The 25,851-nt window shown below is 36.8% G+C and overlaps 1 protein-coding gene across 1 annotated transcript in view; it reads left to right on the forward strand.

Moving 5' to 3' along the window:
* Positions 1 to 25,851, forward strand: part of LOC140157456 (androglobin-like) — a 266,592-nt gene that overhangs the window by 158,624 nt on the left and 82,117 nt on the right. Inside the window, 4 exon segments of the mRNA XM_072180658.1 lie at positions 18,179 to 18,344; positions 18,932 to 19,072; positions 20,203 to 20,356; positions 21,423 to 21,443. Coding sequence (XP_072036759.1) covers positions 18,179 to 18,344; positions 18,932 to 19,072; positions 20,203 to 20,356; positions 21,423 to 21,443 — 482 coding nt within the window.

Genomic DNA, 25,851 nt, shown 5'->3' on the forward strand with positions numbered 1-25,851 from the left:
GGGGGGGGTAGTCTTCGTCATGTAATTAAAAGTGTATAATTCCTTTTGAATTGTTTTTATTAATGAAAGGAATATGAGTGCAAACTCGAAATATTTTACTTTTGGTGCCCGGGTTTGGTGCTCAAACGTATCATCAGGTTAATAGCATGTGTGTGATAATCTTATAACGATCAGCTTTTTAAGTGTTGTTATTTAAAAGTTATTTGGGGGGTGCAATTTTCTGTCATGAGGTGGCCGCATATAGGCCCATTAGAATCACAGGTGCCTACAGAACCCCCGACTACCATGCAAGCACTAAGTTGAGATTTCCACATTTGGTGCTTTCACCAAACATACATGGTGTCAAGATCCTATCCATTTTTTTTGGATATAAAATTACAGTTCCAAGTGAATAGGCCTACTGACCATTTCGATGAAGATTATATCTAGTACATCATCGTGACGTGCATCCAAAAGAAAAAACACAACTTTTTTCGTTCTTCCTTTTACTACTAGTCAAAATATTTCAAATATAGCACCATTGACCATTAAGGTCTGCCCACCCCTGCCCTGGTATTTCAGTTCGCAAGCTGATGCATGGGTTTCTGCAACATTTTAGGGATTGTAGGCTAATACCAAAAAGAATTAAGTGTGTGTAGGCCCATGTGATATTTCCAATTCCAGTCAAGGTCGAGCCACGTATAGGCCTCTGCAGAAGTAAATTTGAGCGCAAAATCTAAATTTTTGCCTTTAGCGCTCATGCACGTGAAACCGAGTCAATATGTGCAAGACGTTTGGTGTGTGCGTTGGGGTGTGTGCATGATCAGTGGTGGCCCTATAATCTTTTTGGGGATGGGGGTGCCTAAAATTTACATTATTTTTTTACTTAAAAGTTAAAATTTTCAAATTAGCTTCTTCATTCCATTTGTTTGTAAATAAAATCTCAATTCCATCACCCCTGTTCTTTCAATTCGCAATCTGGTGCATAGGTTTCTGTCCCATTTTAGGCTAATGCCGAAAAGAATTAAACATTCCGAGCTAGAGGGTGTGTATAGGCCTATGTGATATCTCTAATTCTATTTTCAAGATCGAGCCACGTTATCGTTATCGTTATAGGCCCAGGGTTCGGTTTTTGCCGGCAAAGTGGCAAAAACCTGGTTTAAACCGACAAAAAACTCACAGATAGTCACTCAAATATTAAAAAGTGACACAGAAAGCTCATAAACAGTAACACACAACTTTTAATGAATCATTCAACATATTTTTTGTCTCATGAAGTCCTTAAAATGAAAAAGTTTTGAATTTGATACATGCCACATTTCGATTAAATGCACATGAGCAATGAAAACGTATGCCTTTAATATCTTAATATATTGCTTATAATTACAAAATCTGGCCTTTTTACACTTGGGAACTTATTTTTGTAACTTAATGAGATGAAAAAACTGAACTATAAATCACTTTTTTAGTTTTTTCCATTTTTGCCGGCAAAAACTGTTTTATTGTTACTACTACTACTTTGTACAACAGTACATGGACATTGATCTCGAAAGATGTGTTTACGGTGTTTTTTTCCTTAACCATATCGGCCCCGGGATCGGACCATCAGAGCAGATTGAAGAATATTTATATTCCTGGAACTGGAACTAGGAAGCTTAACGGAAGATGTTTGCTTTTAGAACTTGGTAGGACAACTCGCAAGAATTCGACCACGCGCGGTGAAGACGAGATCTTTCCTCCGGGCTTTCCTCCATCCATCCAGACACGATTGAAAGATGCTAGATCAACTGGCTAGATGGTCATCGTGTGCACGATGGAGGTCTTGATTGGATTGTTCGAGTTGATGACGTTGTCAAATTGTTCGCTGCTGCTGGAATCTGTAAAATTGGAAATAAAAGGTGTCAACATGAACGTGCAGTCCTTTGATCATGGAGGGGAATAAAATCCCGATCATCAATATTCTTATGCATGCATTTAGTGGAATTATACAGAATCTCCAGAGAAATACGTTATACTTTTATAATAATATTTTGAGGAGAAATGTGGATCTTCTAGGCCACAGAAGGCCTAACTTTTAAAAAAAATCTTAAAATGAAAACTCAAAAATATCACGAAGACAAACGAACCCAGGATTAATACGATGATGATGCTGCTCAACAAGATCGAGCATGGTAAGTTCTATATCAAGATTGCAAGAGTACAATCTAGTAATATTTGGCTAGGCCCTATGTAATTTAATATTCATCATATAATCCCGGCATATCATCATTGTGATTTCGAATTTGACTAATTTTAAACGCATATAGGCCTACATCTTTATACTCTGTAATTATATAGACATATTTTACTTTAAATATTTTCTCATGCTTCATTTTTGTTATCTTCGTTCGGTCGTTTTTAAAAAGAACGATATACTTTTTCAAAAAAATAATCAAAGCATCCAAAAAATAATCAAAGCATCCAAAAATAATCAAAGCATCATAGTTAAATCATGTAGGTTATATTCACGCCATGTGAATGTTTAGATTTTCCTAAATTTTTAGTTCAATGGCTCGACAAGAAAACAATATTATTTCTGATCTTCCAGGATCCGTTCATGAACCTGTTTGTGACTATCATTATTTAAAATTAAATCCGCCCCGTGCCCCCGCCTAAAAACAAAACAAAAACAACAACAAACAAACATTGACAACACAAACTTTCACTGCCCTTGGAAGTCAAATGATGTATCCGAATCGTGATGTGCATCGAAATTCAACAGTCAGGTGATGCGGTATACAACCATCCCCGTTTCGTCCGTGTCGTGCTGACCAATCGAATCCCGCTGCAATGCCGAATTGATTTGACAACAGCGAGAGTTTCCCGGTTTTTCCCGGTTTCGAGCTGTTCTGTCGCTATTTCTCGCTTTCCTCCGCTTATTTCCTGCATTGGTACGGGAATCTCTCATATTCCCCGTTTATTTCTCTGTTGTTTCCTTCATTCCCTGGTTTTATCATCATTTTACTCGTAGGGCGGTGATAATTTCCCGAACTTCAGCAAACTCTGACACCGCAGAGGAATATATGGTTTTCCGGGATGGTTTTACAGTTAGGTATTACCATCTGCAGTAATGTCGGTTTACATTTTGTTTCATACGCATAGGCCAAAACATATTTTATTATCATGCTTGCAGCTCCATCGAAAATAAAACATCTCGCTAATTTAATACGGTAACTTCACATCTCATTGAAAAATTATCCGTTCAGTCAGTCTTCAAAAACAGATTCGTATTATAAACTATTGCATACATAATTGCATAGCCACCATTCCGAGTTTTGGTATTCCGAATGTCCGACGATCATCATTCACGATCATGTAGGTCTACAAAATTCACATCATAGGCTAACAAGCATAGGCCCTATTATTTATTTGAAATATTATTTACATATCTACGAGAATGTTCATTTCCGATAAGCCTTGTTTAAAAGTTTAAAAAATTAAAAAAATTAAAATAAACATCGCAAATAATTTTACATCCGATTCTTACACTCAAGGCGTGGTGGCATAACTTTTAACCAGTGAGGCTGCGAAGAAAGAAATCTATTGCGCATGTGTGTTGAATGCACTCTATTTACTTCAGTTTGATTGGTTTAGCCACGCCGCTCATCAAAGCATGACCCTTTCCCCGCCCTGCGCCAAACATTGGAGACAGAGTACCGAGTATAAAATCTAGAAGTTTTTATTTGAGCGACGCTTGATTAAAATGTGTAGGCCTACTCGCTCTACCCGAAGGTGCGTTCTTATACTACTTAATAATATTTGAAATAAAATAAAATAGATGTAGGAATTAGCAATAAGCCGATACGATTTAGTAATTGGTTAAGATGCGCCATGAAAAAATCTGCACCCGATTGTGACTCAGGGAAATCTCAGAGCCTTCAACATGTTCAACAAAGGGTTTTGGCGGCTTTTTGCGATCTGTTTTGTTATGATTCTCTGTGATTATATTAGTTTATTATTTGCTTTTTATAGTAATAACACAACGAAAATAACATAAATAAAAAATCTAGAAGCCTCAGTTGAGACTTTAGATACGGAGTTAAACAAATTAACTTGTCCAAAAGCCGGGTCCAAAATAGGATTAAAAAAAAAAACATTCGGCGCGAGTTTATAGACCTTTACGCCTAACGATTTTAATTGGACATGGATTTTCTCGCCTTGCCAATATGTTATTCATTCAACCATTATAAAATGGTGAAAATAAAGAACGGGTATGAATCTGAGACAAATACCCTAGTTTTTCTCAAGTATGAATAAAATACGCACATGAAATTGTAACTTTATTAAATATAGGCCTACTATAAAAAGTTTTTACAGTGATACCATCATGACCATACTGTAAGGCTGGCTACACGTATGTTACGTAACATGACGGGATCGAGAGCAGCAATGTACACATGTTTTTCTAACGGTCCACCGTTAGATAAATGCACTTGAGTGCATTGTTGTATATTTAAGATAATGAGCTGTGGACTGTAGCTGACTTTCCCGGTTTCCCTTTGAGTAAATTCTTTTGTTGTCCACACTTTTTAGATCCTGGTTAAGAACTTGCAGGATACCGGCGGGCACCCGCTAGGAGCCCACCGGGATTCTCGGTAAAATAGTGAAACAGGCATTAATTTTTTTTGATAGGGTACTGTTACTATATTTCATTCTCTGACACAGATGTACATACCTGGGTGTCGTGTCAATGCATGTGAGTACTTTGCCGAAGCTCCGACCTTAGCGACCGGCTGCTTCGTTACAAAATTGTGTAGCGTGATTGGTTTAATTGTTTTTTACGGGTCACATGTAGTTTACGACATCGTACACTTGTGGGACCCACTCGTTACTTTCAAATGTACATATTGTGTCCAAGAATTAAATATAAGAACAGTAATAAAAGTTATCATCTCATTCTGAGGGAGTTCATCAAGGACATAAAGAAAATAAAAATTCTGTTTACACCAAAGAACTGAGAAAATAAATTGTGAGACCAACTTTGAAGCCTTTTCTACCGTTGATATTTCGACATAGATAGTGCTGCATTTTTTACGCGGTGTACTCGTGAAAGTTAAAATCTATACGCGCAATCATCAAGGACATAAATACGGTTTAAAGCAGAAAAGTGCGAGAACAACTTTGAAAGTTACTACCAGCACGGCTTGAAGTGTTATTTTCAAATTTTCCAGTGATGATGTGCTACTCTTTATGACATTCAATAATATGAGTTATATGTCGCTGAAGTTTTGGTAACCCCAGCAGCCTGTCTGTATGTTTTTTTTTTGCATGTCATGTAATATGTTGTATATTGTTTTCATATTGTGTATAATTATTATATATATTTATATTATGGAAATTGTTCTAAATATTGTAGTCACCTCTTTGTTGTTTAATTGCATTTACCTTATTGAATTTGTACTTATGATACTATTTACTGTTGTATTACTCATGTAAACTGTTTAGTCCAAGTTTACTGTTGTAATATTGTTTAGTGCATCTAGAGGCTAGGCATATGTTATATAAATTGCTTTAATTATATACATAATTTATGTACATGTATGTGACTCAATACACGATACATATTCTGTGGACGGACCTACTACTCTATAGTTGGCTTTTTTGTGTGTTTATATTTTCACATTTTCCCAGTTAATTTCAGAACTGTGAATTTATAAACCATCAAAATATTTTGCCTCTTAAGTTTTATTGTGCGGCTGTTTGAAACTGTGTTTAAACAAAACTGCAAAAAAATAATTGTAAAAAATTAATACCGCTAAAAATATCTTGCTATACAGGTTCAAAACCGGACTTGAACAAGAAGTCAAACCAAAAATACACTTGACCGATCGATGTGCCTCAAAATAAAATTAAAATCATATAAAAACTGAGTTGAAAATTGCTATTAGTTTTACTTCAAGGCAACTTTGTAGTGACAGTCACCAGCCACGACTGAAACACTGCTAGATTGTATACTTGCTATTGATTTTGGAGCACTAAGAATTTTTTTGTCGCTCACTGTAATTGCCAGTATTTTTCTAAATTTGGTAATTGTGTTTACGACTCTGACTATGGCTTGTCATGGTTATTACTGTGGAATGGCAGCATTCATAGTGCTGCTATTTTCTATGGTACTTTATTGCGAAACTATTGCAGATGATCATCAAGAGCTTAACACTGTAACGTGTAAATTTAGAACTAATAGGTATAACGATGACGAAATATACTGTCACAACCATTGCCCCAAAGACTGCACCTGTATCCTAGGTAGCAAAACAGTGACCAGCAACTGTACTAATGGAAACATAATTAACACTATAATCCCATACCCATCAATTGGTGGTAGAATAAGGCGTCTGAGGTGGGCTGGCACAATATATAGCACCAAACCACAAGCTTTTGTGATGGTTGCTGGTGCATTATATGACTTGCATCTGTCCAGTCTCAGCCTCCATCATCTTCAACTGGGAATGTTTGATGGGTTAGAGAACCTGCAGTACCTGATGTTATACTATAATGATCTCACTCAGATACCACATGGTGTATTTAGCACCATGACCAGCTTGGCCACCTTATATCTCTCAAGTAATCATCTTGTTGAGATACCACCTGGTGTATTTAGCACCATGACCAGATTGAGGAACTTATATCTCTCAAGTAATCAGCTTGTTGAGATTCAACCTGGTGTATTTAGCACCATGATCAGATTGTACTTCTTATCTCTCTCAAGTAATCATCTTGTTGAGCTGAAGCCTGGTGTATTTAGCACCCTGACCAGATTGGGGCACTTATATCTCTCAAATAATCAACTTGATGAGCTGAAGTCTGGTGTATTTAGCACCATGACCAGGTTGTACTTCTTAGATCTCTCAAGTAATCAACTTGTTGAGATACCCCCTGGTGTATTTAGCACCATGACCAGCTTACAGTACTATAGATCTCTCAAGTAATCAACTTGTTGAGATACCACCTGGTGCATTTAGCACCATGACCAGCTTGGAAATACTTGACCTGCGTGACAATCCACTATTGTTGATTGAGGCCAATGCATTCGTAAGTTTAAATGAAACAGCAAATTTAATTGTGAGTGACCCTTCTATCTGTTGTTTTACATCAGCTAATTGCGTGTGTGACAAAGCGCCATCTCCATTCCTTTCATGCAAGCGTTTGTTGCCATATTATGGTCTCCGTATAACTATATGGTTTATATGTGCTTTAGCAATACTTGGAAATATCTTGGTCTTTTACTTTAGATACAAGCAAAAACAGCAAGGTAGCAAGGTCCAATTCATACTAATCACAAACCTGTCAATATCTGATTTTTTTATGGGTATATACCTAGTCATTTTAATTTCAGCAGACATGTATTACACACAATATTTTCCATCATTTTCTGAATCATGGCGAGCGAGTATATTGTGTAGAATTACTGGTGTCTTCTCTGTATTATCCAGTGAGGCATCAACTTTCTTCATAACACTGATCACTATTGATAGGTTTCTAGGGGTAAAGTACACATTCAGTGGCCGTCGATTAAGTACTAAAGTTGCCCGTGTCTTGGTTGTCCTGCTGTGGTTTATAGCATTAGGCATAAGCATAGCAACTTCTGCTTTACCACAAGGCAATCTTGACATCTACGCAGTCTCAGAAATTTGTGTAGGGTTACCTATTACAAGACTGCATAATCACATTTTAAATGAAACAGAAAGGTCATTTAGAGTTGGAGGTTTTCGGAGTTGGCTTACTATTACAAGAACAGGTGTGCATACTGTGCCTACTGGGAGTAAGGCGGCAATGTACTTTTCAATTGCCATATTTACAGGCTTGAATATGGCATGTTTTTTGGTTGTAGGCTATTGTTATCTGGCAATTTTCTTTTCTGCCCGACAAACATCTAGGAATGCTGGCCGTTCTACTAATCTAAAGGAAGAAATCAGAAGGGCAATGAAAATTTTTGCCCTAGTCTTCACAGATTTTTGTTGCTGGATGCCAATAGGTGTATATTCGATCCTGGTCCAGGCTGGGGCGGTAGAAGATGACCCAGTTGCTTATGCCTGGATAGCAACATTGGCCTTACCAATCAATTCAGCTATTAATCCATTCCTGTATACTTTGCCAACAGTCATTACAAGCAGGCGTGAAAGACGCCACCAGCAAGAAAATATTCAACTCAGGGTTATCCGAAGAACATAGGGTTATATGTCATAGACCATTTTGTTAATTCACAAAAGTCTTGGCTTTAAAAATCAAACCGAGACTACCGTATTCGACCTAATTGGTGCCCCTCCCCAATAAGTCCCCTACAAAATAATTTCAAGTGACAAATGTGTATAATGTACCCCCTTTTTGATGTGCCTGAACAATGTAATGTAAGACTGGTTTTGTACACGCTATGGTACCTTAATGCACATTAATTAGCTGAATCAATCAAGTGCCTAATGATACAAGTGCATTTATGTATGTATATTTTTTGCTTGCTTTATAATCTCATTTTAATAAGACTTATTTATATAATGTGTATTTTATATGTATTTTATATAATGTAAGACTGGCTTTGTAAATGCTATGGTACCCTGATGCATATTAATTAGGTGAATCAAGTGCCTAATGATACAAGTGCATTTATGTATATTTTTGCTTGCTTCATAGTCATTTAAGGCTTATTTATTTAATGTGTATTTTATTGTATTTTTGTCTCGAAAGCAGGTGGTTGCGAAAGAGACTTATGGTTCGAGAACCGCCTTGTAAGTGCAAGTGATTATTGTATAATGTTAGACTGGCTTTGTACACGCTATAGTACCTTGATGCATCAAGTACCTTTTTATACAATTGCATTTATATATATATGCATATATTTTTTCTTGCTTTATAGTTCCATTGAAGACTTATTTATTAATTTGTATTTGATTGCTTTTATATAATGTAAGACTGGGTTTGTACACACTATGGTACCGTAATGCATATTAATTAAGTGAGTCAAGTGCCTAATAAAACAGTGTATGTATGTATTTGTGTTAAGCTTCATGATTGTTAACACGATACTTGTTCAGATAGGGGCTAACACTAAGCTACCTCAGAGGTAGCTTAGTGTAAGCCTAACACGAACTTTACTCTAAGTCCGTCTGAACAGGGCAAATGGAATGTTGCTTTAATTGTGGGCTTGGTCGGCCACTTTTGATCAATGGGCTCATGATTTTCCATATTTGCTTAATGCGTATTGGTAGTTCATGAGGCATTGCAACAACCTGCAGCATATATCCATGCTGTGTTGTAGAAATCATCAAGTGTTGAGCTTTTAGCCAATCAAAACACTATTTTTTTTCAACATGTTGCTACAATTTGCGTTGTGAGCTTCCCATGTGTTGTGAACGAAATTGTGCAACACAATGAAGAAATACAATGTTTTGATTGGCTATAATAGCTCAAAACATTGTGGATTTTCGTAGCATATGGGGTGGATAATTTGCAATGCATTGCCCCAATGCGTAAACATGTGTGTGGTGGGTGGGTAGTGGATGGGTGTGGTTTTGAGAGCCGTTAGCTCGAAGCAAGTGTGTAATTACCTTAAAATATTAAACTTCTGATTACTCCCCGTGGATTATTCCTCCATAATCTGCCTATAAGCATACTAATTGACATTTTAGAAATGTCAAATTTGATATATATTATGTGATATTTTCCTCGCTTTTAATCAGATTATAGTGAAATATATGTTTGAGGCTATCACATGATTAATTTGATTGACACTTGTTGATTCAAATTTCAAAACAAGTGTAAATTAATTGGATCTATTGCTGAGGATCATTTATCTTAAATGTCAACCCTGAGTTTAATTTATGATATTGAGGGATTAGTGCAAGAGTGCAATATAATGAAAGACAGAGATAAAAAGACTAGTTTGCGTCTGAAATTCTGACAACTAGTCAGAAAATGCCGTACTGCGCAGGTCAGCAACCAATCACGGCGCGCCTTTGCTCTGACATCAGACGCGAATTAGTCTTTTTATCTCTGTCTTTCATTATTAGTCTTTTTATCTCTGTCTTTCATTATAGCTGCCAGGTGTTTTATTTGTAGATGTGTGCATATTATAGAATGTGGAACTTGTTGAATGTCTATAGGGCAGCTATTACAGCAGATAGGACCTGCTTGTACTAATCACTTGATATCACTTGGTTTGACGTTGATAAATTTGATCAAAGTTGGAGACTGGGTTGTTTACAATTTCAAAAAACTTGCTTATGATCTGCATGCACTCATGCAGTGGTGATGCTTTAATTTTCACATAATTTCAATTTAATTGAATTAATTCCATGCTTCACAGAGTTTTATACTTGAAACCCGGAAGTGGGGTGGGGTTCTCTCTGGTTGAAGGTATACAGGGATGTGCCATGGTTTTGGGGTACCTTTTCAGTAATTTGTTTGATTGGTGGGTTTTCAGTGGAGCCCAATGCGCCCAATTCAGATATAATTTTTTTTGTTTTGGAACTTTTTGACTTGGAGCTTTTTGACTTGGAACTTTTTACTTGGAGCTATACAAAGTTTATAATTGCACAATCTCAGTGAATTATGTTTTCACAAAATAAACTTTGTAAACTAAATGGGCATACCGCGATGTTGTACTGTCTGGTGATCAAAGATACTTTGAAGCATGTTTCTGATATACATTGCATGATAAATTTACGTAATCAGTTGGTGTCTAATAATGCAGTTTATTATAAACTTTAACTCTTTGTTTGTTTAATCGCCTAACACCTACAATTTAGGCTATGAGCGGGGGTGTATTAATTGTAATTTTACAAAGGTCAAATCTGATATGTGCGATATCATTTGACCAGCTTTTAATCAGAATCGAAGTCACGCTATATGTTGACGATATCACATGACCAATTTGATTGGCAGTTGCTTGATCAAAATTTATTTTTAAAAAACGACATTGTAAATTAGATCTGTTTTAATGATAATTTATCAAATTTAATGTCAAACCTGAGTTTATAATATATCGCTGGATCAGAGTTGGGGGTGGGTTAATTGAGATTTCCAAAAACTTGTACATTTTAATATCTATTTGCCACTAGTGATTATTTATTATCATTTAATTGAATTTTAAGCTGCACAGTTTTATTTCCAATTTTATTGAAATTGGAATGTTACGCAAAGAAAATTTGATTTGTCGTAAATGCTCAAAATGTCACATCATTTATGTAAATATGTAAATTCTCTGAAATGTTCTCAACTTGTAATTGTGCCTTATGAATATGTTTCTGTATTTTCATATTATTAATCATTTCAATTATTATTATCGTCATTGTTTATGCTTACATTTGTATACAGTTTTTAAATAAAATTATACGGCTGAAAGGTTTTTTCCAAAGTGCTCCAATGTCTTTGTTTGTCAATGTATATCGATTTATGCTGTTGCCTACCATTAGGGACCGTTCACAAACACTTGTTAGGGGGGCCTGATGCAAAAAGGGGGCCCTGAAAATTTTTGACCCTCCTAAGGGGGGCCCTGAAAAAAATGACCACAAATTTGCCTGGAAAAATTAAGTTTATAATCTTTTCTATGGGGTTGACCAATAATTTTTATGTTAAAAAGGGGGGCCTTGAAATTTTTGAGATCTGTAAAGGGGGGGGGGGGCCCGAAAATGTTCGCGATAATTTTTTTTTGCATCAGGGCCCCTCTTACAAGTGTTTGTGAACGGTCCCTTAGGTTGAGAGCGGGGCAAGATGGATTCATTGAAATTTTTAGAAAGGACAAATCTTATGTGTGCGATATTTTGACCAGTTTTAATCAGAATAGAAGTCACTATACAGGGTGTACCATAAAAACAGGTTCTAACTTATGTGGTGATATTTTAAAATCTGTTTTCAACCATCATTCAGTGTTCACATCATAGACCATCTAAAAAATTATATGGTCTACGGCAGTGTCCGAATTAAGAAAATAAAAGGGGTTGTCCCACGGACAACCAGGTTGTAATTTCTGGTGGTCCGTAAGCTGCCACAATCTGAAACAACTACATGTGACCAATAAAGTGGAGTGAGTGTAGTCAATTTATGAACAATTACTCTTAAATATTCATCAGTTGTGTCATGTTGGAACAAACTAACAAGCTGAAAAAGTGACTTTTGGCTGTAGATCTTTGGTTGTCCGCCGGACAACTACAGCATTATTTTTGGTTGTCCGGTGCGTGTTTTGGTTGTCCCGGGCAAACGGACAACCAAAATTTCGAGCACTGGTCTGCAAAGCGCCATCTGTAAGTTACAATTTGCCGGAAACCAGAGTTCATTTAATTTGATAAAACAGTCTTGGAGATATATGACCTCTGTAAAAAATGGTTGATGGACCAATTTTGCAATATCTTTTTCCTTACCGCCTACCGTGTAGGTTGTGAGCGGGGGTGGATTAATTGAATTTTTGGAAAGGAAATTAAAATCTGATATATGCCATATTTTGACCAGTTTTAATCAGAATAGGATCAATATCACCATATAAACATCTCAAAAAAGTAACTAACCCCCTTTAAATAATGGCCATTGTTCCAAAAGGGGCTATTGTATTATAAATCCATCAAATGCGTTGGAAGCAGAATTGATTTCTGCGCATTTTGACACCTCATTTGATACAATAAAACACCGGTCAATTTAATGTAGTAAGGTCCAGATTTGAAAGTTGCACTTACATGCAAATTTTTACAATACAAAAACACTCGGATATCATAACACAGATCTCCTTCCATTACATTGAATACAAAATCAATACAATTTACTGCAACTTTCAAATCTGGGGTTACATTTAAATGTACGCTGTGATGTCAATATGTAGTCAATTGTTGCAAATGAGGTGTCAAAATGTGCAGAAATAAATTCTGCTTCCAACGCATTTGACAGATTTGTAATACAATCACCCGCTTTTGAATAATGGTCATTATTTAAGGGGGGTTAGTTACTTTTTTTGAGATGTTTATGTTGGAACCCACTTTTTTATGAGACACCCTGTATATACCATTTTTCACTCCGATGTGGCAGTGCACAGTGTCATCGCCCTGATATCTTCATGGCAGAAATCGCCATGATAGGTTGAATCCACAGCCACGCATGGCCATTTTATTCCGACCTTTGAGACGCATAATTAGTCGAGGGACATGACTAAGGCTACTCACAATAGCCGGGTAATTGATCTTGATTGTGCGTGAGTAAGCTTGTATAAGCCATTGAGGTCAATGGTCATGCAGCTGTACTACGCGCTGTAGTCCATGCAGGACCAACGCAATATAAAATGAATTTTGGTGAGTTTTTGAGTTCAAAACGCAAGCTTCTTTCTCAAGACGCTAGCTAACGACTATCATATATGTTCAACATGTATATTCAAGTGCAAGGAACCACATCTGGATTCTTCAGACGAAATCATTTACGGGAGATATTCATCATTTTCTACCCCGGTATCCAAAGATTTTCGTCTGAATATCAAAATCGTGCATAGACATTCACATGTATCGATCCCGGGTATTTATTTTAGTATCTCTGTGTGTACCAAGTAATTATTAGCCAGGCGATGTCGGTGTGTGCATTGAGGCTACTCTTTCGTGCACACATCCATGTGGCGTCTTTAAGTGTGTGTGTGTCTGCCAGCGCTTTGAGTGAATGCTAGTGATATGAAGCTGTGCCCAGTGAAATGTGTACTGATGTCATTGCCACATCAGGGTGAAAAATGGTATATACTGGGTGTCTCATAAAAAAAGTGGGTTCCAACATATATGGTGATATTTTAAAACCTGTTGTCAACCATCATTCAGTGTTCACATATATGAAAGCCCCATCTTTTAGCTATAATTTGCTGGAAACCAGAGTTCATTTGATGAAAAAGTTTTAAGCTCTGTCGTTAACGCCTAGCGTGTATGTTGTGATGACCGTGGGTGGATTAATTGAAATTTTTATAAAGGAAATTAGAATCTGATATGTGCGATAATTTGACCAGTTTTAATCGGAATAAAAGTCATACTATATCTTGTTTATCTCACATGATGAATTTGATGGGCGGTTGACTTATTAAAATTGTAAATTTGATCTGTTTTGATGATCATTTAACACTTTAAATTCAATTTAGTTTCATGCTACACAGAGTTTGACGTTTCCATTTGATTAAAATTCGAACTTTCAGACAGAAAAATTTGTTTCTAAACATTTTCATAAAACAAACTTTGCGCAGAGCTGTATAAAGTTTTTAATTGCACTATCTCAATGATATTGAGTTTTCACAAAATAGACTTGAATGAAATGATGGAAATTTTGTTGTTTTGATTAAAATTTGAACTTTCAGATGGAAAATTTGTTTCTAAACATTTTGATAAAACTAAATTTGCGCAAAGCTGTACAATGTTTTTAATTGCACTTGGTATTGCAATGATATTGGGTTTTCACAAAATTAATTGATTAATTAATTAAATGATGGGAATTTACACTGAAAGTTGAGTGTCTTCCACCCCCCCTGCCCCATCATTACCATACAATTTTCCTTGAAAACTACGCCTACAGTGTAGGTTGTGAGCAGGGGTGGATTAATTGAAATTTTAGAAAGGTCAAATTTGATAATTATGTGCAACATTTTGACCAGTTTTAATCGGAATAAAAGTCATACTATATCTTGTTTATCTCACATGATGAATTTGATGGGCAGTTGACTAATTGGAATTGTAAACTTGATCTGTTTTGATGATCATTTAACACTTTTTTAATTCAATTTAGTTTCATGGTACCCAGAGTTTGATGTTTCCAATTTGATTACAATTTGAACTTTCAGATGGAAATTTTTTTTCTAAACATTCTGATAAAACTAACTTTGCGCAGAGCTGTACAAAGTTTTTAATTGCACTATCTCAATGATATTGAGTTTTCACAAAACAGACTTGAATTAAATGATGGGAATTTTTGTTTTTACTATCATCTATCATGTGATAGAGGGTAGACAGGTTACGTTTAACATTTTAAGTAGCACAGTGCATTCCAGGGGAAGAGGGTTGTTGAAATGGATGAAATTGCAGAAATTCTTTGTTGTGTATGAAATAGGCTAATAAATGTGTATCACTTGTTGCTTGAGAAATTGGAATGTACTTGCGCTGATACCAACATCTCAGTACGTGTGCAGTATTGATTGAGTCCAATTTTTGAGCAACAAGGTTAACACTTTTATGCACATAATAGCCAGACACATAGCCAGACGCACGCGCATACTTCAAAGCTTATTTGATATTTCATTTCAGCGGGGGACAATAAACTGGTGTCTAGATTTAATCACTGGTACGGCACCAGGAAAATTGTAAAACATAAAACTACGTAATAAAAACAGCAAGTTGCAAACACCAAATTTAAACCTAAAACAAAGTAGGATTCCCTCACGGAATCACACAATCAACGCACAAAGAGGGCTGTTTTGAAGTTGTAAAGCAAGTTAGCGCAATTTTATTTATTTATTTTTTCTTCAGCGGTGTAACATTGTGCCGATATTGTCTGATCATCAAACTTGACATGTCGTATCAGAAGAGGTGAAAAGTTGAATCGCAATTTTGCACCCCATTTTTAAAGTGGGGAGCAGTGGGCAATATTTTGAGGTGCAAAATTGGATGTGATGGGCCAGCTTATCACACTGTTGATACGAGCTGTTCCATTTGAAATTTGCTATACACCTGTGGCAGCTTTAAAAATGTCTTCTACAGAGGGAGTATGTTTTTCAAATGGAATTGTCTAGGGTTAATTCTGTACACCTGTGGCAGATTTAAGAAAATGTCTTCCACAGAGGGAGTATGTTTTTCAAATGGAATTGTTTAGGGTTAATTCTGTACACCTGTGGCAGATTTAAGAAAATTCTTCCACAGAGGGAGTATGTTTTTCTAATAGAATTGTCTAGGGTTAATTACTTTGAAACCCATACTGTGTCCCTTGTATATGGCTTTACCTATGGCAGGCAGTGAATTATTTTTCACTGACCATTGTCACTGTCATTTATGTATATATATGAGGAGACTTGTGTTAAAAATGTTTCTCATATTTAAATTCAAACATAGTTTAACTTTATTTCTCCATCTCGAATATGATTTTGGAATGATTTCCAAACCTCTTCTTAAAACTTCTTGGATGAGAAGATGTATTAAACTGAAAGCTTATACTAGAGCCCTTCTCCATGTGACTCATTAGCTCGGTTGGTAGAGCATCAGTCCAGTGATCCACTGGCTCTCATGTGTTGAAATAAAAACCTTTCTCCAGTGACATAGATTTCTATTTGACATGGAGGGATGGGATTAACAAAAAATTCTTAAAAAGTAAAAAAAAAAAGTACAGTGAATCCAGCACTTTTTGGCGACATAAGTTTATGGTACAAATGCGCGTAAAAAATGTTGCTAAAATGGCTTAATGTGAGGTTAATTGGGTGAGAAACCCACATACAGGTGTCAACATTAGGGGATGATTGTATGGAACAGTCCTCAAAATATTGTTGAGGATATATCCCCCCCCCCCCTGGATTTACGCCCCATGCATTTCTCATACTTAATAATACTGTTTGAATTTGTGAATTGTCTCAATAACAGCAAGCGGCCTAAATCCACCCTATCACGAGGAGCATCGCGACCTAGCACCTCTTTGATATGGGATTTATCCCCCCCTGGATTTACGCCTAAGCTTTTCTCATACATAATAATACTGTTTGAATCTGTGAATTGTCTCAATAACAGCAAGCGGCCTAAATCCACCCTATCACGAGGAGCATCGCGACCTAGCACCTCTTTGATATGGGATTTATCCCCCCCTGGATTTACGCCTAAGCTTTTCTCATACATAATAATACTGTTTGAATCTGTGAATTGTCTCAATAACAGCAAGCGGCCTAAATCCACCCTATCACGAGGAGCATCACGACCAAGCACCTCTTTGATATGGGATTTATCCCCCCTGGGTTTACGCCTATGCATTTCTCATGTATACATAATAATACTGTTTGAATCTGAATTGTCTCATTAACAGCAAGCGGCCTAAATCCACCCTATCACGAGGAGCATCGCGACCTAGCACCTCTTTGATATGGGATTTATCCCCCTGGATTCACGCCTAAGCTTTTCTCATACATAATAATACTGTTTGAATCTGTGAATTGTCTCAATAACAGCAAGCGGCCTAAATCCACCCTATCACGAGGAGCATCACGACCAAGCACCTCTTTGATATGGGATTTATCCCCCCCTGGGTTTACGCCTATGCATTTCTCATGTATACATAATAATACTGTTTGAATCTGAATTGTCTCATTAACAGCAAGCGGCCTAAATCCACCCTATCACGAGGAGCATCACGACCAAGCACCTCTTTGATATGGGATTTATCCCCCCCTGGGTTTACGCCTATGCATTTCTCATGTATACATAATAATACTGTTTGAATCTGAATTGTCTCATTAACAGCAAGCGGCCTAAATCCACCCTATCACGAGGAGCATCGCGACCTAGCACCTCTTTGATATGGGATTTATCCCCCCTGGGTTTACGCCTATGCATTTCTCATGTATACATAATAATACTGTTTGAATCTGAATTGTCTCATTAACAGCAAGCGGCCTAAATCCACCCTATCACGAGGAGCATCGCGACCTAGCACCTCTTTGATATGGGATTTATCCCCCCCCCTGGGTTTACGCCTATGCATTTCTCATGTATACCTAATAATACTGTTTGAATCTGAATTGTCTCATTAACAGCAAGCGGCCTAAATCCACCCTATCACGAGGAGCATCGCGACCTAGCCCCTTTTTGTTTAGTGATTCGGCCCCCCCCGGTTTACGCCTATGCATTTCTCATGTATACCTAATAATACTGTTTGAATCTGAATTGTCTCATTAACAGCAAGCGGCCTAAATCCACCCTATCACGAGGAGCATCGCGACCTAGCACCTCTTTGATATGGGATTTATCCCCCCTGGGTTTACGCCTATGCATTTCTCATGTATACCTAATAATACTGTTTGAATCTGAATTGTCTCATTAACAGCAAGCGGCCTAAATCCACCCTATCACGAGGAGCATCGCGACCTAGCACCTCTTTGATATGGGATTTATCCCCCCCTGGGTTTACGCCTATGCATTTCTCATCGGTATACCTAATAATACTGTTTGAATCTGAATTGTCTCATTAACAGCAAGCGGCCTAAATCCACCCTATCACGAGGAGCATCGCGACCAAGCACCTCACTGATGATGGAGATTGATGAAGTAGATGAAAATGCACCAGAGAAATCAGAAGAAGAGCTGAAAGCTGAAAAGGAGGCTGCTGAAATGGAGAAGAAAGAAAGCATGTCTGAAATGGTAAGGCAATGGAGATAGTTGTAATAAAAATTGACTGAAATATCTGGAGTTAAGCCCAGGGGGTCACTTACAAGTAGTACTGGTATGTACGGCGGTCAAGGGTCCCCTTTTCAGGCTCTCCAGCAGTTCCTTAAGACCCACATTTGGATCATGCTCCAGTTCTTGGAGCCTCAAACTCTGACAATTGTAGTTCTTTTGCTCAAATTTGGAAGTTTTTAGCTCCGCAGCCTATAATTTGGCCTAAATTTCTGTTCACTAGACCCCCCAAAAATGTTGAAATTTCAGTTCATCAAGCCCCTATTTTGCATGAAAATCAGTTCTTAGTCCCCAAAGTGTGGCACTCCTCGCTGCACACCCCTATCAAAATTTAAGTTCACACATTAGCAGCTCCATTTGAAACTCATTCTCCCTCAAGGTAAGATTCAGATTGAATCTTTCTCAGAGTGTGTAAGGAATTCAAATGGAGCTGCCTAACATGCTCATTCCATTTGAAATTCATTCTCCCCCTGTGGAAGGTATTTCCAAAATATTACACAGGGGTAGTGTGAATTTTAAATGAAATAGCACAAAATTGCATCTCATTTCAGAAACCACCAGAGATTATATCTCCACAACCGCCAAGCTCTCCTAAGGAGAAGCGCAGAACATCTGCAAAGAAAAGCGCCCTCTCCAAAGTATCGTCAGTTGACAAAGATCTTACCAAAGAGCAACTTGGGGAGAAGAAAGAGGTAATAATGGGTTGGGTACATGATTGGATAACTACTCATAAATATTCATGTTTTCTTTTATTTTAACACATTATTTTAGCTTAAAATATTGTAAACGTCAATATTTTCGCGAGCAGATATTTTCGCGATTTTGAAGATTTTGTCAATTGCACGAGAATTAAATTTCGCGGTTTTGATATTGATACAATAGAAACCTAATGCAAAAGTTTATTTTCGCGAGTTTTTATTTTCGCAATTTTATGTCCACTTGCGAAATTCGCGAAAATAAAAACCTCGCGAAAATTTCTACTTTTACAGTAATCAGAAAACCTCCTTGACAATTGTTACTAGTATATTATGTAATAATTTTTGGCAAAGAATAACATAAATAAACATTTGGCTGAAATCATACATTTGTGGCTTTAACAGAGCAACGTACTGTTCATACTCTCAATGTAAAATAGCGAGATCCTCTCAACCACACCCTGAAGAGTCACACGGGGAATGAGTCCCCTGGGTGCAAAAATCACCTCCCCCTAAAGAGTGCAAAATAGAGCATTCCCACTGAAAGAGAGGACCAAAGAGGGCAACTCCCACCCCAAATACCCTGACCCCTGCATAGTTCCACAAGGCACAAAAAGTGGGTCCCCACTCTCCCTTACCAAGATAGTACAGGAATTTCAGCATACAATAATATAATCCTTACATTAACCCTAACTCCCTCGCTGCTTGCTTTTTGGTGAGGGGGAAGGAAAGAAGGAAGGAAGAAAGAAACAAGAAGAAGGGACTGCGATTTGAACCACCGACCCCTCGGGTGCCAGATACATGCATGGGCCTACCTTGCCACAGGGGTGTTGCTTGCCTGGCCAAGTTTTCCGCAACCATTATGACTGTTCGCATGATGACGCCTTCGCATCATGTGGGATACCTACCCGTGCTTATGTTTTGTGAACTGTGGTTTTGTGTTGCTTAGTACGGTTAGGGTTAAGTACACAGCACCTTAGGCATGGAATTTAATAAAGGCTTATAAATGTCCCGGATAAATGTTCATTGAATATACATGTAGGGTCAACTCACTGTTGGCATTTTGAAGAAAAATATAACTGGAAAACGCCAGCTAATATGTCTTGTGTTGTTCTTGATTTGAGTAGCCTGGCAGCCCAACTCGTAAGAAGTCGGCAAAGAAGCGTTCCACAGCTACCGCAGAGAAACCAGTAGTGAAAGTAGAGGACAAGACTCCAGCTAAATCAGATGCTAAGGAGGCTGACAAAGGCAGCAAAGACAAAGCAGAAAAAGCCAACAAAGGTATGCACATTTAGTGTGTGTTTGCTTATTAGAAAAGAAATTGTGATCAATTGTTAAAAACTTTTGAATTTTTGAAAATATAAGTTATTATATGTCACTCAGTAAGTGTCTCTTTCTTTGAAAGTTTTCATAAAAAATGTTTTCAAATGCAAATCCTGGTGTAGTTCTGTATAAGAAGCTAAAATCTGTCAGCCAGATTCATAAATTCTCGGTGATTTGATCACAAAACTTCTGGCTGGTATTTTTTGTTCGCACATAAAGGACCAACAAGCTGGTCCTAATATTGGTACTTTCCTTATAGTATGTTTACATGATTTATATGAGGATGATCGAGTGGATGTAAAATGGGCTGTTCCAGTTGAAATCCATACCCTTTATGACAGACATGACCTTAATCTCCCACACAAGGAGTGTAGATTTCAATTGGATTGACCCATTCAGGTAACCTCATTTGAAATTCACATGACAGACATGACCTTAATCTCCCACACAGGGAGTGTAGATTTCAAATGGATTCACCCATTCAGGTAACCTCATTTGAAATTCACACTCACTGTGTGGAAGATTAAGGAGTGTGAATTTCAAATGGGGTTACCTGATTGAGTGACTCCATTTGAAATCAACACTCCCTCTGTTGGAAATTAAGGTCATGTCTTCCATAGGGGAATGGATTTCAACTAGAATAGCCCATTACATGTAATTACCAATCACTAGAAATCTAGTAAATATAAGTTAAGCAACAAAAAAACCCAACCCTGTTTTATGGGTGGATGGACTTTTCAAGTTAGGATCGGTCAGTTGGGATTTTTTTTAAAATCTGAAAAAATTTATGATTTTGCAAACACATTTTTAGTTTAGTCCAAAATTTTCAGTCAAACTCAATAAATTATGGCCCCAAAACGGTTGATTTTACATGATTTTAGCAAAAAGTATAATGAAAAAAATGTGTCCCAAAACGCAAAATCTGGGTCGGTCAGGCCCATAAAACAGAGTTGGGTTTTTTTTGTCGCCTTATGAACGAGTTTTCTGATGTGTTGTCACTTTTTATCATTTTGTCCATCACTAGGAGGATTTCCAGCAGGAATGGGTAAGGCTAATCAATCAATTGCACTTACACCCTCTGTGTGTGTTTAAACGCTATTAATGATTGCCTAACATTTTGCACAATTGACATGAGATGGTAGTAAACAGGAATTTTTATGGGGCTATTTTCTTAACTTTCCTTCAGAAAACCGCTCTCGTCCATTGCGTGCAAAAAAATGAAGAGCAGAGATGCAAAAGGGCTTACGTCCACCCCTGGCCGAAATTGAGTTATTGGTATAACGTTATAGTGTGGGTAAAAATACACATTTTGGTGGTTGTTTGACCTTCGTACCATCTTCCCTTTCGGAGATATGGTATATTTTCCCTTCGGGAAATCTTCGGGAATTTCCGGAAATCTGAACTTAAAATGAAATATAACATTTGAGGAAAATAGTTTTATTTTAATTTTTTGATGTTTTATAGTAGCCTTGAATGTTCTTTAACTTTAAAAACCAAAAGAACTGTTTTTGGGTTACTATGTTTGAAAAAATTAATTTTAATTAACAAAATGTGTTTCTTCGAAATACTCAAAAAATGGCGAAAAATGGCATTTTGGCGAATTTAATTAAAAATTCATAATTAAAAAAGTAAATGAGGTATTTCAATTTTTCTTTTTTTTTTTTGAAAGCATTAGTCAAGTTACATAACATAGTGCAACAAAATGGGCTCAAATGTGATTGCAAAGGTGGTTTCTAGAAAACAGCTAAATTAATTGTGCTGCAAAAGGGCTTACATCCACAAAAGTCGAAATATAAAAGAAATAATAAAATAAATAGAAAGGCTTGAAAATTGTACCAAACCTATTCTTTTAGTTTCTATCCATCAACACTTTATCCAAAACCAATATGAATCAAATTGAACAAGTAATAATTGCACAATTAAAAAAAGCTGTTTTTCTCAAAATGTCAAAAAGTGGATGTAAGCCCTTTTGCAACTCAGCTCTTCAAATATAGGAACAAATCCTGGGGCTACCCAAACACAATGTTTTGTCATACTCTAGGTGGAATTTGCAGGAAAGGGTTGGGTTTTCACTCAAAATCATCAATCTTGCAGACCGTGTTTAGGGTGGGAATTTCTCGTTCCTTTGATAAAAAGGTTAGGCTAAGGCACAATTGACCATTTTGGATAGGAATTTCTGGTCACTTTTGGTCATTTCACCCCAAGTTTCACCCAATCTCCCCCCCCACATATTCTTTGAGCCCTGATGATAATGTATATGGTTTGAATGGTCCTGTTATCTTTAAGCTAAGCTTATACATACATGCAGCTTATCTTGGGAAGTGTGTGTTTCTGAACATAAATTTGTCTGTTGGCCATTTTTCTGAGTTGTACCTGCCTTATTCCTAAACAATCATTTCATACCTATGATACATGGTGTCAACCAGTGAAAGAATCCATGCTCTACTTGGGTAGTGTTTCTGAACATAACTTAAGCCTAAACAATCATTTACATGGAAAATACATGGTGTCATTCAGTGAAAGCATCCATAATCTACATGCAAGTGTATGTTCATACCGGTCCTGTTAAATACATGCAACATTACTTGGGAAGTGTTTCTGAACATAAATTTGTCCGTTGGCCGTATTTCTGAGTTTAGCCGCCTTATACCTAAACATTTACATCAATAATACATGGTGTCATTCAGTGAAAGCATTCATGCTCTACATGCAAGGGTATGTTCATACTTGTCACAAAATTTCACATGTAATGGGCTAATTCAGTTGACATCCATATACCCCCTATGGAAGACATGACCTTAATCTCCCAAACAAGGAGTATATAGATTTCAAATGGAGTCACCCATTTAGGTAACCCCATTTGAAATTCACACTCCCTGTGTAGAAGATCAAGGACATGTTTTCCATAGGGGGTGTATGGATTTCAACTGGACTATCCCAATTAGGAGCAGACTACACACAGTTAAGCAGAATTTATACTCTTTATTTAATATAGCTGAGCGATTGTGATGCATCATGTTAGACAGATTTTATTTTTACTATCCTGTATCATCTCGTAGAGGATATTATACACTTTCACAATGGTCAAAGTTCATTATAATTAGAGAGAGAATAAAAGTTCATTATAATTAGAGAGAGAATAAAATCATTACATGTTCAATTCGCCGGCAGATCCGCCATGAGCTGTTGTGGCGTGTGGTGGTGAGCTGAACGATATGTAATCGTTAGTGCACGCTGGTTCGGATCCGAACTGTTCTGATTTTTCTCTCCTTTATTATAATGCCAGTTTGTCTGAGCTCCATTTCTTTAATGGTTTGTCTGAGCTCCATTTCTTTAATGGTTAAAGTTCAACGTAAAAAAACTTTTGGAAGCCTGCTTGAAACCATAGGTAACCATTATGACAAAATTAGTGTAATTTTTTTTTTGCCCGCTTCGTGCACATCTTTGGGGAGCATGTACGAAATTACCAAGTAAAGTAAAGTAAAGTAAAGCAAAATATAACTAATAATTAACCCAACCATTTTAGATATCAAACTTCCAATTTACGTAGATGTCGGGTCAATTTATAGAGATTGTGATTTATGGTTGACATTTTAACATCTGATCCACGGGATATAGTTGAACCGAAATTTGAAAGGAAAGTGCCACTTACAAAAATAATGTAATTTGTTAATTAGGTGTGGGGTTGAATTTTCGAGGTAAAACATCCGATATGTGTGATAATGTAACACTTTGAACTAGATTCAAAATGTCACATCAGACAAGTTTTTGTTATAATTTTATCAGAGCTTAATTGAAATTTAAGAGGAACGCAACGCACGTAGGCCTAATAACTAGGAATTAGATACACAGAGACATGCTATATAGCCTAAATGTATCAGAAATTGATTTTCTTTGAAGCAAAGTTCTTTCTTTTCAAAGAAAATTAGTTGTATAGAGTTGACTTGTTAAAAGTGACCTGCGTGCTAAAGTTATGTGTGTTACGGTATCTGATATTGGCCAGGGCCGTCATTATTGGGTGTGGGGGTGTGATGGTGATCCCTAAAAAAGGTCTATGTCTGCTAGTTCTAAGGTTCGTTAGTTGTAAGGTGCACTAGTCCATAAAAGTTTGCTAGTACCTAATAACCCTAATCCTAAACCTTGCACTAACCCTTACCCTAATGCTTACCCTAACCCTAACCCCTACCTTAACTTTTGGACTAGCAAAACTTTTTGTCTCGCCAGAGGTAAAAAACTATGTAATTACTTTTCCATATGGAGTATGTATGGATGTATGGACATTCATGGTTAAACTTTTGATTCATCTCTAAAAAAATGGTCTATGTCTGCTAGTCCTACGGTTCACTTGTTGTAAGGTGCACTAGTCCATAAAAAGTTTGCTAGTACCTAATAACCCTAACCTAAAGCCAAGAATTCTCTGCGTTGTGGAAATTCCGTGAAAATCACAGAATTTGGAGGTAAAGCGGAAAACGCATTTCTGAGAAAAAAATAAAAAAATAAGTAAAAATGACCTAGAAAAAGAAAAAAAAATACAATTGAAAAGAAATAAATAAAATACTAAATGTAATGGGTCTTCAAAATAAAGTAAAATCCGTCACAGATTTACCGTACAACGCCTGTCCTTGAAGGGCTACAGTAAAGGTATGATTCTTGTGAAATTTTATTATGTCAGAAATGTGCTAAAATTACAAAGCGGAGAAAAGCGGAATTTAGCATTTGTAAAGCAGAAAATTCTTGGCTTTACCCTAACCCTAAACCTTGCATAACCCTTACCCTAATGCTTTCCCTAACCCTAACCCCTACCCTAATGTTTGGACTAGCAAAACTATGTAATTACTTTTCCATATGGAGTATGTATGGATGTATGGACATTCGTAGTTAAACTTTTGATTCATCCCTAAAAAATGGTCTATGTCTGTTAGTTCTAAGGTTCACTAGGTATAAGGTGCACTAGTTCATAAAAGTTTGCTAGTACCTAATAACCCTAATTAATCTTATACTTTGCACTAACCCGTACCCTGCTGCCTACCCTAACCCCTACCATAACTTTTGGACAAGCAAAACTTTTTGTCTCGCCGAAGATAAAAAAACTAAATTACTTTTCTATATGGATATATGGGACTTCTTGGTTGAAGTTTTGATTAAGTTTCGGTCTCATATTATGAACACAGTTTATATCATTTTACCTCATAGTTTGTATGTGAAAAGGAACATTTTCTGAGAGTGAAATATTATTTTATCATTTTTTGTGAAATAAATATATAAAAATTTATGAATTTATCATAAATCTTACAATATTGGGCTATTCCAGTTGAAATCCTCACACCACTAAGGAAGACTATTCCAGTTGAAATCCTTACACCCCCTAAGGAAGACTTGATCTTATATAATGATCTCCCACACAGGGGGTGTAGAGTTTGGGTAACCCAATTTGAAATTCAAACTTGTGCTTG

This window comes from Amphiura filiformis, chromosome 7, assembly GCF_039555335.1.
Source record: "Amphiura filiformis chromosome 7, Afil_fr2py, whole genome shotgun sequence".
NCBI lineage: Eukaryota > Metazoa > Echinodermata > Ophiuroidea > Amphilepidida > Amphiuridae > Amphiura > Amphiura filiformis.